The sequence below is a fragment of the Saccharomyces paradoxus genome, chromosome V (assembly GCF_002079055.1).
Source record: "Saccharomyces paradoxus chromosome V, complete sequence".
Classification (NCBI taxonomy): domain Eukaryota; kingdom Fungi; phylum Ascomycota; class Saccharomycetes; order Saccharomycetales; family Saccharomycetaceae; genus Saccharomyces; species Saccharomyces paradoxus.
The window spans coordinates 218,126-233,959 of record NC_047491.1 but is presented as its reverse complement, the minus strand read 5'-3'; the positions used below and the strand labels follow the sequence as shown (position 1 = coordinate 233,959).

Sequence of the window (15,834 nt, the reverse complement as noted above, 5' to 3'; positions counted from 1 at the left end):
ATTTAGTAACGTGGTTTATTACCTACATAGTTCCGAATCTTCATTTATTTCCCTTCCTTTCTGAAAATCCTTTTATCTTTAGAGTAACTCAACTGACAAAAAGAACAATTCCTAATGTCTGCTCCAGCTCAAAACTACAAAATCGCCGATATCTCTCTAGCTGCCTTCGGTAGAAAGGAAATCGAATTGGCTGAACATGAAATGCCTGGTTTGATGGCCATCAGAAAGGCCTACGGTGACGTCCAACCTTTGAAAGGTGCCCGTGTTGCCGGTTGTTTGCATATGACCATCCAAACTGCTGTTTTGATTGAAACTTTGGTCGCTTTGGGTGCTGAAGTTACCTGGTCTTCTTGTAACATCTACTCGACTCAAGACCATGCCGCTGCTGCTATTGCCGCTTCCGGTGTCCCAGTTTTTGCCTGGAAGGGTGAAACTGAGGAAGAATATTTGTGGTGTATTGAACAACAATTGTTCGCTTTCAAGGACAACAAGAAATTGAACTTGATCTTGGATGATGGTGGTGATTTGACCACTTTAGTTCATGAAAAGCACCCAGAAATGTTGGAAGACTGTTTCGGTCTTTCCGAAGAAACAACCACTGGTGTTCACCACTTATACAGAATGGTCAAAGAAGGTAAGTTAAAGGTTCCTGCCATCAACGTTAACGATTCTGTCACTAAGTCCAAGTTCGACAACTTGTACGGCTGTAGAGAATCCTTGGTTGACGGTATTAAGAGAGCCACTGATGTCATGTTGGCTGGTAAGGTTGCTGTTGTTGCCGGTTACGGTGATGTCGGTAAGGGTTGTGCTGCTGCCTTAAGAGGAATGGGTGCTCGTGTCTTAGTTACCGAAATTGACCCAATCAACGCTCTACAAGCTGCTATGGAAGGCTACCAAGTTGTTACTATGGAAGATGCATCCCACGTTGGTCAAGTTTTTGTTACCACCACTGGTTGTAGGGATATCATCAATGGTGAACATTTCATCAACATGCCAGAAGATGCCATTGTTTGTAATATCGGCCATTTCGATATCGAAATCGATGTCGCTTGGTTAAAGGCTAACGCTAAGGAATGTATTAACATCAAACCACAAGTTGATCGTTACTTGTTGTCTTCCGGTAGACACGTCATCTTGTTGGCTAACGGTAGATTGGTTAACCTAGGTTGTGCTACTGGTCACTCCTCTTTTGTTATGTCTTGTTCATTCTCCAACCAAGTCTTAGCTCAAATTGCTTTGTTCAAGTCTAACGATAAGTCCTTCAGAGAAAAGCACATTGAATTCCAAAAGACTGGCCCATTCGAAGTTGGCGTGCATGTTTTGCCAAAGATCTTGGACGAAGCTGTTGCTAAGTTCCACTTGGGCAACTTGGGTGTTAGATTGACTAAGTTGAGCGCAGTCCAATCTGAATACTTGGGTATCCCAGAAGAAGGTCCATTTAAAGCTGACCACTACAGATACTGATTCAATTCAGGTTTCATTTCAGTTCTTCTTTCTCCCTATTTTTTAATGTTCAAAGACTCAACGGTTTGATCATCAAAAAACATCAAAAATAAATGGCAAATATAAAAACAACAGCTAACGACCCTATCACAATGCTACATTTGATAATGGGTTACGTTATCGAAAAGATAGATCCTGTATACCTATATATATAATAAATTCTTCAACAGTAAATATTTCATTCATGCGCTTGGCTTTTCCTCACAAATAAGGTTACATACATTAAAGTTAAGAAGCTAAATGTCTCTTAAATAATGAGTAGGGCATGCATACCCCTGTGGATTCTTATCCAGGTACAGCTGGTGGTATTCTTCAGCATCGTAAAAGTTCTTGATTGGCTCAATAACTGTGGCAATCTTATTACCCCATTTTGGTTGCCATTCTGCCTTTATTTTAGTTAATTCTTTTAAATCCGCATCTGAATGAGCAAACAATCCACTACGGTACTGCGTACCCTGATCAGGTCCTTGTGAATTAGATGTGGTGGGATCATGGATTCTAAAGAAAAAATCCGTTAATTCTTTCAGAGTTATCACTTTGGGATTATAGGATACTTGCAGAACCTCCGCAAATTCCGTATCACCGCCACAGACTCTTTTATACGAGACACTAGAAGGGCTATCCTTTTTAGACTCTTCCCCATTAGCATAGCCTACTTTACAATCCACTATACGGTCATTCAAGTACTTCCTATAAATGTGCTCTGTACCCCAAAAGCACCCACATGCTAATGTGATTAATTTATCCTTCGCTGGGTCGTACTTAATAGTTTTGGAAATAAGTGATGACATGGCCAACAAATTTATTTATTGAGTTTTTGAAGTTTTACTGTCTTTCAGATTAAACCTATATGATATTTGAAAAATGTGTCTCTGTCTACTCTTGTTTATATATGCCCTTCTTTTTACTCATCGCAGCTCCCTCATTTTCGGCGCGATTAACTGTGGTGGCGGACTTTTTAATGCTGTGGCCATCAACTCATTCAATGTTACTACTGCTGTCACTGTCACAAGCTACAAACTGGTCGAATGTATCTTGGGCGTCTGTGACAAGCTGGTCAAGGACAGATGAGTGCTCTCTTTCTAACCTTAAACTGGTCAAATTTGGGGGCAACATCTCGGTACTTTGCAGATGAATATTGGCTGCGGAACTTAAGTTCGACTTCAATTCGGACGCTGAGGATTTTTTCTCATCTATACTAGTTCTTGACTTTTTCATTGGTGATATTTCTATTATGTCCTTCTCAATTTCAACCTCATCACCATGCATGAGATCCCGAAGTCTCTTACCGGGTGAATTATCTAAAACTGTTTGGCTACTTGTAACCTCATCAACAAAAATCAATGAATCATCGCCATCATCGGTGTGCTCATCTGTGACGGTTGATATTATGGGGGCTGGTATTTCTTCCAGGCTTGTGTCTTCGTCTGCATCTACAAAAAGCTTCTTTTTTACAGGTTCCAGGATTCGTTTCCTCGATTCGCCCACCTTTTCGATATTCTTAATTGGCGATGTATGCATTCTTAAAAACTCATCCAAGTTATTCTTCTGCAATGGCCGAGTCTTGATCGTTTTTTTACCTTTCTTTTCTTTTTTCCTGAGTGCAATTTGCTGTGTTTCATAATAATGAATTACCAATGGATGCGATTGAGGTATTAAATGCTTGGGTAACCAAAAACTATTAGGGTGTTCCATTATATCCATTTGACGTCGTGTGGGGCTCTTGCTCCTGCTAGGAGAATTATTGCGCTTCAAAGGGGATTGAGAAGAAATGGGTATATTAGGCAAGAAGGTCGTATACCGTACTTTAAAACATGAAATTTGAAATTTGTCACCGTCTATGCTCACCGTTTTTTCTTCAGTAATCCTCATGTAACCTTTGCCTATACTATCAGACTCATCATATGATAGAAATTCTCTTAATAGAAACATCTCGTGTATAGAATCATGGAACCATTTATCGAAGCTAGAAATTTGAGGCAAATTCAAACTTTGTAAAAAATATTTCAATTCATTGAAATTTAAGCTTCTGTAGTTTCTGTTTCCAGACATATTTATGTATTTATTACTGAGAACTTTTTCATCGAAATACGGTTGGACAATGGGGTGGAAATAGTGCATAATTGCGACAGTTGATGGCCAACCTTCAAATGAACCTTGATTCAATAAAACAGAATAATTTCTCCCAAATAGCTTGACAGAATGATTCTTGCAATATGAGTATAATCTTTTTTGAAATGTTCTATACCGAGACTTTCTTAAACTCTCTGAATTCGAGTCTTCTACCTTGAAATCTTTGAAAATGTCATAAAATTCCATGGAAAAGTTAGGGTCCTTGCATTGAGCCAATTGTAAAGATTTGCTTTTACCTAACCCCTTAATTCCACGATTGTAATCAGCACCTAATAGCACGCTGAAAAACAAGAGAGACAGGCGATCGAACTTCATGTGTGCTACTTGATTAATTCTGGGTAGATCTATAACAGTAACAAAAGGTTCTTTACTATCGTAATGTCTACTAGGACTGTGAGAAGTTATTGAAGTTGGGCCAAAATCATCGTAGAACTTCGAGTAGTTTTTCAGAATTTTCCCCCCTCCAAACACGAGGGTATCTGAATCGTTACTTAAAATGAAATCCACAGTTCCAGAAACTTGCAACCAAACGCACTGGGCTTCTCCCTCTCCACATGCGAGTACATATGAAATGTTCATCAAGTCCAATAATTTCCGTACAAGAGTAATGAATTCCGGGTCGGATGGCGCTATCAACCCTTGACAATTGCCATAAACTTCATGATTTTTGACATGCTGTTCCCAATTTAAATAGTACTCTTTTTCGTCATTATAACAAGTAGCGTTATGTTCCTGGTTAAATTTCCTTTTAAAGGAGGGTTTCATGATTCCATCAAATACGAGTAAGAATTCCACATTCAAGCTCAGTAGTTCCTTCAATCGAGATATGAAGTTTAACACAGCCTTTCCTGTAGTAGTATAGCCTCTGTTGCCATGGTACTCTTGACTACTGTCAATGTTAGTTTCCCGCGGTGATCGCATAGGACTCGTTGACCTTGATCTGGATCTGGATCTGGTTCTTATATCTGTATTCTGGATGAATCCACATTCAAACAGCCATCCATACGCGTCAATTGCGATTCTTGGAGGTCTTTTTTGCGATTTATTAAAGTCTATGACAAATTTTCGTAACGGAATTCTGGAATCTTGAAGATACGGCTTTAAAAATTCCCATATTTGTGGGACACCCATTTTGTTGTGCAGTATCAAGATGTTTACTAGTAGGTATAGTACAACAAAAACTGTCAGTAATTTGGACACATCATATAAATTGTTTGTTTATTTGTCTTTGAAGTGTTAGTTGAATCATTCAATTGTGGCCTTATAAGAAAAAGAAAATGACAATAAAAAAAGGGCCGTTTAAAAAAAGAAAGAGATAGTGAGCATAGATAGAAGAAACAGGGAAGAGTAAGAAAGAATACCAAATAATAATTAGAGTGATATTACAAATTCCTAATAATATATGTCTACATAAAAGTAATACAAATAGAACAGCCAGTGTTCAATGCCAATATATTACCATTTCTTTTTTTTACAAGTAATTTGATCTGAAAATAGCAAAACGAATAATACCAATACTGAGGATTGTGGTCAGAGGTAACAAAAATCTATCAATGCAACCGTCCAGTAATTATTAACATAAGAAGAATAATGGTAACGATAATACGCGGTCATATGCCAAACTTTAACCAATCCAATTCGTCAGCAATTGCTGAACTTTCTTTAGATCCCTTTGTGGAATTATCCTCACTAATTTTTCCGCCTGTACTCGCATCTGCTTCATATTTGATAGGTGAAGTAGAATCACTTGAAAGTCTATTGCTATATTTGTGATTCGAAGTAAACGAATTCGATTCTGAGTTTTGCAATTGTTGCGATAACAATGAAGTATGTGATTTTCTTGAAGAAGGTCTTGAAACACTCGGCGAATCTACAGGAGTGTTGAAAATATCAAAATTTGGTTTTTGGGTGACAAAATTTGACGATCTTGAGTTTGCAGAAACGCTATTGCTTGCATTCCAATTCTGTCTATTGGAATTCGTGTTTGTGTTAGAATTCACGTCCACTTGTTGCTGTTCATGCAGTTGTTGTAAAGACGCAGCCATAAACGATGAGGAGTATGATGCGTTGCGTGACATCTTTCTTCTTGGTATATTCATTCCTTGTCGTTGGAAAGAACTTGATAATAGATTCTGTTGTAGAGGGCTATTTGAGTTAAAGTTTGCGGACGATATAATTCTTGGTGAAGATGCGACACTATTTCCTGCACTTTTGTTATTTGTTGTATTCATTAGGTTCATGTTCATGTTGAACTGCTGTGAATTCGCACTATTAGGAGAAGGTTTTGGTAATATCGGAACAACAGACCTGGATGAAGATTTGCTAGAGCTCGAGGTGTTCGATGAAGTACTACTTCGTCTTGAGGACCTTCTAAAGTTAGGAGTAACAGTATTTGAATTGTGACGCATTAAGTTATTAGAATTCAAATTTGCATTGCTTGCTCCATTAAAATTTGCGTTACTGTTATTATATGATTGGCTGTTCATGAGGACTGGAGAGGGAACTGAGTTGAAGTTATAGCCTCCTCTATTTACGTTAAGGATATTATTGGTATTACTGATGTTATCACTGATGATTTCTTCAGGTATTACTCTAGATAAAGAGTTTTGCTGTAGTGATTTTTTCCTCGATCGTATGGGTTTGGCATTTGTAGTAGTCACTGGCGTCGAGGCGGTTGTAGGTGCATTTGGAGTATTTTGCCCAATGTTCGAGTCTGTTTGTTTGGCCCTTTTCTTCGAAATTCTCTTTTTGATAACGTCCGATTTTAAAGATAATGGCCTCATGGTACCATGTAATTTTTGGAAAAGACCGCACGCATTGCAAAGAGTGTTCCCCTCTGGGCTTCTCCTCCAAAGTGGTGTCTTAAAGGTTTTACAATTAAAACATTGTATCAGAGGTTTTTTATTTTGTCCCGATGGTTCCATATTTGATATACTGGAAGATACCGAGGCAGCTCTTTTAAAATTGGCCAGCGACGTGGACGACATTGGCTTAATAAGTGAGTTTTTTCTCACAGAGTTTGTTGTGTTGGATGAAGATAACCCCATCGAATCATTTTTCTTCAAAAAAGGATGCTGAATATTGCTATTACTGTTATTATTATTGGCAATGTTCATGGCAGATGAAGATGAGTTATTGTTCTGTAGCTTGTAGATGTTGAACGAGTGGTGTGACTGCGCGTTAGTGCTCGAGTTGTTGTTGATAGGATTAGATGGCTGATTGATGTTGCTGTTGGATGTGCTGGCATTGTACGGGAACAACGAAGATTTGGAGACACTATTGCCGAGCGAACCGTGATGGTATTGCGGTATATCAGAAGTAAAGCTATTGGGTGCACTAATAGTTGCAGAACCGCTCGAGTTGCTTGGCGTCATGTTGAATTGGTCCACGTTAAAATCCCAAAGTTGTGCAATTTCACCATTTTGTTGGTTAGAAGCGGCAATGTCGATGGGCTGAGTTGTGGCAAGTGAATCAAACATTGCAATATCATCTTCCATATGATTGGTAGCTGGTAGAGTTTCCTTGACCGTCTTGGTGGTGACGCTGGTCGTGGCAGCTGCTGTAAAAGGAGATACGAAGTCCGTAAAATATAAATCATCGGGCAGTGCCTCTAGCATTGAGTCGAATGTGCCGCCGTTTAATCCGCCGGTAAATGCTATATCATCCTCGTTTTCGCCGGTATTACTGCTACTCTGGCTCCTACTGTCACCTGTTTGTCTCGGCTCTTCACTACTTCGACCGTGCACGTCCAGATGACTATTCAGCAGGTCGTACAGCTTCGAATTTTCGGGGTCGTCTTGCATTTGTTTGTCGGTGGGGAAGAAGGGGGCCCTGTGCTCTCTCTCGTCTCTCTTTCTTACACACTATGTTTCTGTGGGTTGGGCTACTGCGCTGACCTCAGCTCATCTTTCTCAAACATCTTCTCTGTCTTGCAAGATGACTCTTTCCTCTCTCTCAGCATTGCCATGTCACTTTCTTTCGGGAACCTGTCCTCCGGGTTACAGCAATAAGAAATTGTGAATATAGGCATGCTAAGAATGTTTAAAGGGCCAGGTAGAGATGGAGTACAAGATGTGCAGCCTGGAAAGCTGTAACGAGAACAAGAACGTGTGATAATTATGAACAAGAATAAGCATGAATGGACTGAATCGGTGGCGAATTCCGGGCCGATTTCGATCCTATCTTACTGCGCGTCCTCGATTTTGATGACAGTGACGAACAAATTCGTGGTCAACTTGGCCAACTTCAACATGAACTTCGTAATGTTGTTCGTACAATCGCTGGTGTGTACTATGACGCTATGCATCCTACGTGCTGTAGGTGTTGCTAATTTTCGGTCTTTGAACAGGACTGATGTGAAGAGCTGGTTTCCGATTTCTTTGCTGCTCGTGTTGATGATCTATACTTCATCCAAAAGCTTACAGTACCTTGCCGTGCCTATCTACACGATTTTTAAGAATCTGACGATAATCCTCATCGCCTATGGCGAAGTACTTTTCTTTGGTGGAAAAGTCACTTCTATGGAGTTGATATCGTTCATTATGATGGTACTTTCATCCGTAGTGGCCACCTGGGGCGACCAGCAGGCCATTGCAATCAAGGCATCACCTCTGGGAGACCTTGATCAGGAACTTGTTGACTCGACCATCTTTGTGTTGAATCCGGGGTACCTTTGGATGTTTACCAACTGTATCTCGTCCGCATTGTTCGTTTTGATCATGCGGAAGAGAATTCGGCTAACTAACTTTAAAGATTACGACACCATGTTTTATAACAACGTTCTGGCGTTACCTTTGCTGCTTGTTTTTTCTTTCATTATGGAAGACTGGTCCGCAAATAATTTGTCTGTGAACTTGTCTGCTGACTCACTGGCAGCCATGGTCATCAGCGGGCTGATGTCCGTGGGAATATCGTACTGTTCCGGCTGGTGTGTTCGTGTAACTTCCTCCACGACGTATTCTATGGTTGGAGCTTTGAACAAACTGCCCATAGCTTTGGTCGGATTGATGTTCTTTGACGCTCCAAAAAACTTTTTGTCTTTCTTTTCCATCTTCCTAGGATTTCTGTCTGGCCTCCTGTATGCAGTGGCTAAACAGAAAAAGATACAGCAGCAGAAAGTTGTATTAACCACTTCTGAGAAATGATACCTTCTTTATTTGTGTCAAGCAAAATATACATTTATATTCATTTATATGGGGTTCTCTTTGTTTTGTTTAGGTTGTTTTTTTTCATGCTACATATTATGTCAGCATTGTTTATGAAGTATATATATATATTTTTTTCAAGTAGCAATAATGAAATGATGAAACTTCGTTAGATGCGTAGAAGACAAGAGTCGCAAATGGGAAGCGTGAACTCATCCCCAAATAAGGAGTTTGAAATTGTGCCAGATTCACAAATTTCTGGGTTTGATTCCCCTTTGATACCGACCAGTGTAGGCAGTAACTTTCGCGATGACGATGACGATGAGAAGATGCAACCTAACTTTATCAGCGATACTGAAAACGACGATTTGGATAGTGATGAAGAGTTTTCTAGTCTAGAACACAGCGATTTAAATCTTCCTAGTACCAATGCGGAGTTTGAAGACGATTATGATCCGATCTTAAAGAGAACCATCATCTCCAAAAGGAAAGCTCCAGGCAATGACGAAGGTGAAGAGATTTTGAAGACGCCCAAGAGATTAATCAATTACGTCCCTTTGAAAAATTTCAATCTAGGTGACAGTTTCGATAACACGATCACTACTAAAGTGGCAAAGTTACAAGACTTGAAAAAAGAAATATTGGATTCACCTCGAAGGAATACGAACATAGTGATAACTAGTAACACCGTAGCAAAGAGTGACTTACAGAAAAGCATAAAGTTTGCCGGGTTTATCCCGGAAATTTATCTGGATTTAATCACAAAGGAAACCATATCAGATAAGTATAAAGATTGGTATTTCATCTCTGAAAACTGCCATTATGAGGAGTTGATGGATTTGGAAATGAAAGATATGGACTATTCATTCTTTTTTGGTAGCACTAGTTTTCAAGGTAACGTTCCTGAATTTGTTCGCTTGAAATGTCCCGACATCACGAACTTACTAGTCTTATTTGGTGTCAACCAAGAAAAGTGCAACTCATTAAAAATCAATTACGAGGAAAAGGAAAATGCCAAGCACGATAACTTATGCACAATTTTCCCCGCCAACAAAATGCTCAAATTTTTGATGTATTATTATAATGATGATGAAAATGCTAAGGAGGTCTTTCTAAGAGCTTTCATATGTTTAATTTTGGATAGAAATGTTTTCAACGCCATGGAATCAGATCACAGGGTGTGTTTTAAAGTTTTGGAATTATTTGATGAGACCTATTTCATAAATTTGTATTTTGAAATTGTGTCCAAAAACGATTTTTTTTTACATTATAGGTTACTACAAATCTTCCCCAACCTACAAAACGCATTACTCAGAAGACGCTTTAATGAAAATCAAGGCCAAATTGAAACTATGCGGCAAAATTTAATCAATGAATTTAACGAATTGTTTGACTGTAAAAACTATAAAAATCTACTATATTTTATTTTAACGATGTATGGTTCGAGATTTATTCCTTTTGGTCCCAAATCTCAAGTCACAGAATACTTCAAAGACTGTATATTGGATATTTCTAATGAAACGACAAATGACGTTGAAATTTCTATTTTGAAGGGAATATTAAATTTGTTTTCTAAAATCAGGTGACAGTTATGATGACTGAACATTGATCTGTTGATTTGACCAGTTGACTGCTTCCCCCTCTTCTTCCAACTCTTCCATTTCCTTTATGGCGATAGACGATGGACGGTAAACATCAATGTCCATTATCAATGGAATCTCGAGGATGTCTTTCAATATAGAAAATTGTTGCTTATTTTCATGGTCCTTTGTAATAATATTTTCTGAGTCGTACTGGTAATCTTCTATCAAATGAATAACATGGCTCATCCCCATGCCCAACGCGGTCTGCACGTTGCTCTCGTTGTCATCAATAAACCAGGCATTTGCGAAGCTCGATAACCCACTTTGCAGTTTAGCTATCTCGAAGAATTTTGGATCTGGTTTGCAAATGAACTCTTCCTCGATAGGTCTGTCGTAATGGCAGTATGTTATGCCGTCAAACAGATCAGCAATACCTAATATTCTAACACATCTGATGGCATGATTTTTGTACGAGTTTGTAAACAGCCACAGTTTATCAAATTTGCCGAGCTTCTTCTTCTTTAAATTGATCAGTAGCTCCCTTAATTTCCAATCAGGCTTCAGATAGTCTTGTAAAGGTAAGGAATCATCGATGAATGTGTTGTATTGTAAGACATCATCAATTTGTTTATTCTTTATTAAACCCTTCACTGATAATCCATATTCTTCGTAGTACGATTCGATCAGACGCTCTGCTTCTTCATCATCAAAACCCAATTCGTACTTGAAGAAGTTCGATAGCGATTGTTGCATGAGCAATTGTACCTTTGTAGATTTCCTGTACAAAGTGTTATCGATATCAAAGAAAAACACTTTTCGAGCAGGATCCGGATCCGGAAATTTAGGAGGATCCACCTCGAAATTGATTTGGGAGCCTAAATGCGTCAAGCTCTGCAAATGCTCCTGATTTAGTCGTATCTGTTTCTTAATTTGGTTTCTATAAACTGTTCTGTAATCTTTAGCGAAAGTCATGATTATGTGCGTATATAACTTATGTTTTTGTTATTTATATTGGATCTCATACCAATCCTACGCTAATCCACGTACATATATATATATATATATATATATATATATGTACGTATGTATATACATATATTAAATGTATGTATGTACATTACACGCACATCTCCTAATAATGAGCCATTTCAGCATTGCGGCAAATTCGGAAAAACCCGCAGAAACGATCGTACAGATCTAAAACTTGGCTTGTATGGGAAACACGTTTATGCCCCCCTTTTTTCTCAATTGTCTCCGGCGGCGACCGTCGGCTTTTTTTCTTTTCTTTTCTGGAATAAGAAACTTATTATCACCTTTGACGTTCCGGTCATCTAATACGATAACTATTACCCTTACATCGCTCTAAACGAAAAGAAAAAGAAAGGTGAGGGGAGGCCGATGCAAAAAAATAAAAAAAATTTTTCTTTTTTTTTCCTTCGTTCACCTCATCTCAGTTAATGGCTTTTCCTTGACGTAGTTTAGATAACTTGGTAGTGGTTCTCTTATATAAAAAAAATTACCATATTTAATATGTGAGTGCTTGCGTAGTTTTTCTTCTTCTTTCTCAACATATTTCTTGCTAAAATTGTTTTTCTTCCCCTTAATACTACAAACAGAAACCTTATAGAACCAAAAATGCCACCAGTATCTGCATCAAAGGCCAAGAGAGATGCTAAGAAAGCTGAAAGAGATGCTAAGAAAGCCGCTGCCGGTAAAACCATCAGAAAGCTAGGTAGAAAGAAGGAGGCCACTGCTGAAGAATCAGAAGTTGATGCCGCCGCTAGAGAAATCAAGATGATGAAGTTGCAGCAAGATAAGGATGGTCTTTCAGATCGTGTTGTCACTGGTGTTTTGAGTTCATTGGAAACATCCCGTGATATTAAACTCTCTTCTGTTTCTTTACTGTTCCACGGTAAAGTTCTGATCCAGGATTCTGGTTTAGAATTAAACTACGGCCGTAGATATGGTCTTCTGGGAGAAAATGGTTGTGGTAAGTCCACGTTCTTGAAGGCTCTTGCTACTAGAGAATATCCTATTCCTGAGCATATTGATATTTATTTATTGGATGAACCTGCAGAACCAAGTGAATTGTCTGCGTTGGATTACGTTGTCACTGAAGCTCAAAACGAATTGAAAAGAATAGAAGATTTGGTCGAAAAGACTATCTTGGAGGATGGCCCTGAATCCGAGTTGTTGGAACCTTTATATGAAAGAATGGATTCTTTAGATCCAGACACTTTTGAATCTAGAGCTGCCATCATTTTGATCGGTCTGGGTTTCAACAAGAAGACTATTTTGAAGAAAACAAAAGATATGTCCGGTGGATGGAAAATGCGTGTTGCTTTGGCAAAAGCTCTTTTTGTTAAGCCAACTCTATTATTGTTGGATGACCCTACTGCACATCTGGATTTGGAGGCCTGTGTTTGGCTAGAAGAATACTTAAAGAGATTTGACAGAACTTTAGTTTTGGTGTCTCACTCTCAAGATTTCTTGAACGGTGTCTGTACCAACATGATTGACATGAGAGCTCAAAAACTAACCGCTTACGGTGGTAATTATGATTCTTATCACAAGACAAGATCCGAATTGGAAACCAATCAAATGAAACAATACAATAAACAACAAGAAGAAATTCAACATATTAAAAAATTCATTGCATCTGCTGGTACTTATGCTAACTTGGTGAAACAAGCTAAATCTAGACAAAAAATTTTGGACAAGATGGAAGCAGATGGTTTAGTACAACCTGTTGTTCCTGACAAGGTTTTCTCATTTAGATTCCCACAAGTGGAAAGATTGCCACCACCAGTTTTAGCATTCGATGACATTTCATTTCATTATGAGAGCAACCCATCTGAAAACTTGTACGAACATTTGAACTTTGGTGTCGATATGGACTCGCGTATTGCCCTAGTCGGACCAAACGGTGTTGGTAAATCCACATTGTTGAAGATCATGACCGGTGAGCTTACCCCACAATCTGGTCGTGTGTCTAGACATACTCATGTCAAGTTGGGTGTCTACTCGCAACACTCCCAGGATCAACTAGACTTGACAAAATCTGCTCTGGAATTTGTTCGTGACAAGTACTCCAATATCTCACAAGATTTCCAATTCTGGAGAGGTCAACTAGGTCGCTACGGACTAACCGGGGAAGGTCAAACCGTTCAAATGGCTACTTTATCGGAAGGTCAACGTTCTCGTGTTGTTTTTGCTCTATTGGCTCTGGAACAACCAAATGTTCTACTATTGGATGAACCTACCAATGGTTTGGATATTCCAACCATCGACTCCTTAGCCGATGCCATAAATGAATTCAACGGTGGTGTAGTTGTCGTTTCGCATGATTTCAGATTATTAGACAAGATTGCCCAAGATATTTTCGTCGTGGAAAACAAGACCGCTACCAGATGGGACGGATCTATTCTGCAATATAAGAACAAATTGGCCAAGAACGTTGTTTTGTAATTGTGAAGTTGATTTGCACCGTGCACGTTTCACTTCCCCTTTTATGTATTTTAATAGCAGTAATTTATATAACTAATCAATCAATAAAGAAGGAATATCACTGATTAGTGAGAAAGTAAAAAAATATAACAATAACTTCTATACGTGGAAGAATATGAGGTAAGTGCGAAAGTGTATATAAATGCTATCTTTATAAATAAACCGACCTAAATAAAAACCCCAAAAAAAAAAATATGAGCCCGCCCGCTCAACTGGAAAAAGGTGGATATAGAAATCACAATAACAGCCACTCAAACAAAACTAGGCTTGGGTAATGCTGCTTCATGTGGGATATCTGTTGTAAAGGAAGCGCCAGCAAAAGCCGTATGGCCGGCTGCATGCGGTTTCGAGTCGATCGGCGCCGCTGTGTCCTGGTACTGTCTTGACTTTTTCTTCTTGTATTTGCAGGATTTTTTTTTAGGGGCCTTATCGTACAGGAAGGCGTCTATGTTAACAGTCACCATCGTTGCTTTGTCATCTCCGTGTCTTGTCTTCGAGGTGCGTTCCCTAGGTTCTCGCCGCTGCTTCGTAGACTTGCCGAAGTTTGGCTTCTCACCGTTGGGCAGACTTTGCGCCGGTGGAACTAATACCTGAGGTTTGGTGGGACGCATATGCTCCTTGGCGGAAGGAGGGCTTTCCCCTGTGAGAATCTTGGCCGTTGCAGAATTTTTGGTATCGGGACCCATTATTGAAGATTTTTAATTTTGACTATTATAGAAATATTTGTATCTGTGTTAGTCTATAACGTTGTATGTAGTGATGTTATTGTCTGTCTATCAGGAAATGGGCATCTTGAGACCGTTGCTTTATAAGTACGGGCACGATCCCCAAGAAAAAGAAACGTAACGAACAAAGAAGAAAACAGGGGGGGCTGATAATCTTTCCGCGCAGTAACTGTCGTACCGCGCGATTAGAGCAACCCATCGAGGAAATCCTGATCGGTCTCTAGTTCTTCCGGTAGATCGGCCGAAGGGGGACCGATCTTCTTGCCCGCATGATCATGATCATCTTGTACGTAAAACGGAGCGACTATTGGCTCAGGCTCAGCCGCTGTTACTGCGGATGTTGCATTCTGACGCCCAAGCCAACAATTAAGCTCATCGGTACCCATTTGCTTGAGGTCCTTGATTTTCAATGCATCTGTATTGGCAACGTTACTAACTGCGGTGCTACCGTTGTTCTGTTGGAGCCGGTTTTTGAGGACGTCCTTCAGTACTTTGTTCACCTCCGCGCTGGTGGCTGCGGTGCCCGGGTCCTCGAGCACTGGGTCTTCGTAGTACCTGTCTTCGTTTGACTTCAAAGCAGGCTGTTCCTCATCTTGCTCTCCCTCCTCCGTGGCAGTTTTCTCCTCTATTTGACGGTTCAATACTCGGTACTTTCTATCGCTGGGTGTGGCATGTTTCCTTTTCAGTTTCTGTTTGTCTTGAAACTTTTTCCGATTATCCTTCTTCAAGCTGAATGCATCCATTGCTTTCGCTTTTTTGGTTTGAATAAAATGATGATATTTAGTAGTAACATCTGCTCATCTCCATAAGGTTTCTCCTAATCGCTTCTTCTTTTCCCTTTCACCCACACACCTAACAAAGGTCTCAAAGGCGGGTAGCGTCAAACTGCAGAGTTCCCAAGTAGGCTCCAGATTGACTACTTTGGGTTTTAAGCTTTTCTCCTGATTGCTTTATCCGGACATATTTTCTTTAAGCGTTTTCTTTACCCGTTTGGTAACTCTTCATAACACAATACGATATTGCTGAACACACATTTACGGCTGCGAACTCTACTATTGAAATCATTCTGAATCCATCGTATTTTAAACATTTAGTCCAAGTTTAAACAACTAACTATTACCTGAGGTGAGACTGTTTCCTTGTACCTTAAATCTTAGTTGGTTGTTCTCCTTTTTTTTTACTCTTCTAAGCCTGTTTATTACCTAGCGTTTTCGCATAAAGCAACTGTTTTTGCCCAAA

The 15,834-nt window shown here is 39.4% G+C and overlaps 10 protein-coding genes across 10 annotated transcripts; 4 read left to right on the top strand and 6 right to left on the bottom strand.

Moving 5' to 3' along the window:
• Window positions 1-114: 114 nt before the first annotated feature.
• SAH1 (adenosylhomocysteinase) lies at window positions 115-1,464 on the top strand (the record flags this gene model as incomplete). Its single annotated transcript, XM_033909966.1, has 1 exon — window positions 115-1,464. The coding sequence occupies one exon, from the start codon at window positions 115-117 to the stop codon at window positions 1,462-1,464; it is 1,350 nt and encodes a 449-aa protein (XP_033765857.1).
• Window positions 1,465-1,739: 275 nt separating this feature from the next.
• Window positions 1,740-2,294, bottom strand: MXR1 (peptide-methionine-S-sulfoxide reductase; the record flags this gene model as incomplete). Its single annotated transcript, XM_033909965.1, has 1 exon — window positions 1,740-2,294. The coding sequence occupies one exon, from the start codon at window positions 2,292-2,294 to the stop codon at window positions 1,740-1,742; it is 555 nt and encodes a 184-aa protein (XP_033765856.1).
• Window positions 2,295-2,481: 187 nt separating this feature from the next.
• YEN1 (crossover junction endodeoxyribonuclease) lies at window positions 2,482-4,767 on the bottom strand (the record flags this gene model as incomplete). Its single annotated transcript, XM_033909964.1, has 1 exon — window positions 2,482-4,767. One exon carries the CDS (start codon window positions 4,765-4,767, stop codon window positions 2,482-2,484), a length of 2,286 nt encoding a protein of 761 aa, XP_033765855.1.
• A 479-nt stretch (window positions 4,768-5,246) lies between these two features.
• On the bottom strand, window positions 5,247-7,439 carry GLN3 (nitrogen-responsive transcriptional regulator GLN3; the record flags this gene model as incomplete). Its single annotated transcript, XM_033909963.1, has 1 exon — window positions 5,247-7,439. One exon carries the CDS (start codon window positions 7,437-7,439, stop codon window positions 5,247-5,249), a length of 2,193 nt encoding a protein of 730 aa, XP_033765854.1.
• A 315-nt stretch (window positions 7,440-7,754) lies between these two features.
• HVG1 (putative GDP-mannose transporter) lies at window positions 7,755-8,780 on the top strand (the record flags this gene model as incomplete). The annotated part of the gene is made up of 1 exon (XM_033909962.1): window positions 7,755-8,780. One exon carries the CDS (start codon window positions 7,755-7,757, stop codon window positions 8,778-8,780), a length of 1,026 nt encoding a protein of 341 aa, XP_033765853.1.
• Window positions 8,781-8,953: 173 nt separating this feature from the next.
• On the top strand, window positions 8,954-10,366 carry KRE29 (Smc5-Smc6 complex subunit KRE29; the record flags this gene model as incomplete). Its single annotated transcript, XM_033909961.1, has 1 exon — window positions 8,954-10,366. The coding sequence occupies one exon, from the start codon at window positions 8,954-8,956 to the stop codon at window positions 10,364-10,366; it is 1,413 nt and encodes a 470-aa protein (XP_033765852.1).
• Window positions 10,367-10,369: 3 nt separating this feature from the next.
• PHM8 (bifunctional nucleotidase/lysophosphatidic acid phosphatase) lies at window positions 10,370-11,335 on the bottom strand (the record flags this gene model as incomplete). Its single annotated transcript, XM_033909960.1, has 1 exon — window positions 10,370-11,335. The coding sequence occupies one exon, from the start codon at window positions 11,333-11,335 to the stop codon at window positions 10,370-10,372; it is 966 nt and encodes a 321-aa protein (XP_033765851.1).
• Window positions 11,336-11,998: 663 nt separating this feature from the next.
• On the top strand, window positions 11,999-13,831 carry ARB1 (ATP-binding cassette family ATPase ARB1; the record flags this gene model as incomplete). The annotated part of the gene is made up of 1 exon (XM_033909959.1): window positions 11,999-13,831. The coding sequence occupies one exon, from the start codon at window positions 11,999-12,001 to the stop codon at window positions 13,829-13,831; it is 1,833 nt and encodes a 610-aa protein (XP_033765850.1).
• Window positions 13,832-14,121: 290 nt separating this feature from the next.
• On the bottom strand, window positions 14,122-14,556 carry EDC2 (Edc2p; the record flags this gene model as incomplete). The annotated part of the gene is made up of 1 exon (XM_033909958.1): window positions 14,122-14,556. The coding sequence occupies one exon, from the start codon at window positions 14,554-14,556 to the stop codon at window positions 14,122-14,124; it is 435 nt and encodes a 144-aa protein (XP_033765849.1).
• Window positions 14,557-14,780: 224 nt separating this feature from the next.
• Window positions 14,781-15,338, bottom strand: SPAR_E01050 (uncharacterized protein; the record flags this gene model as incomplete). The annotated part of the gene is made up of 1 exon (XM_033909957.1): window positions 14,781-15,338. One exon carries the CDS (start codon window positions 15,336-15,338, stop codon window positions 14,781-14,783), a length of 558 nt encoding a protein of 185 aa, XP_033765848.1.
• Between the last annotated feature and the right edge of the window lie 496 nt (window positions 15,339-15,834).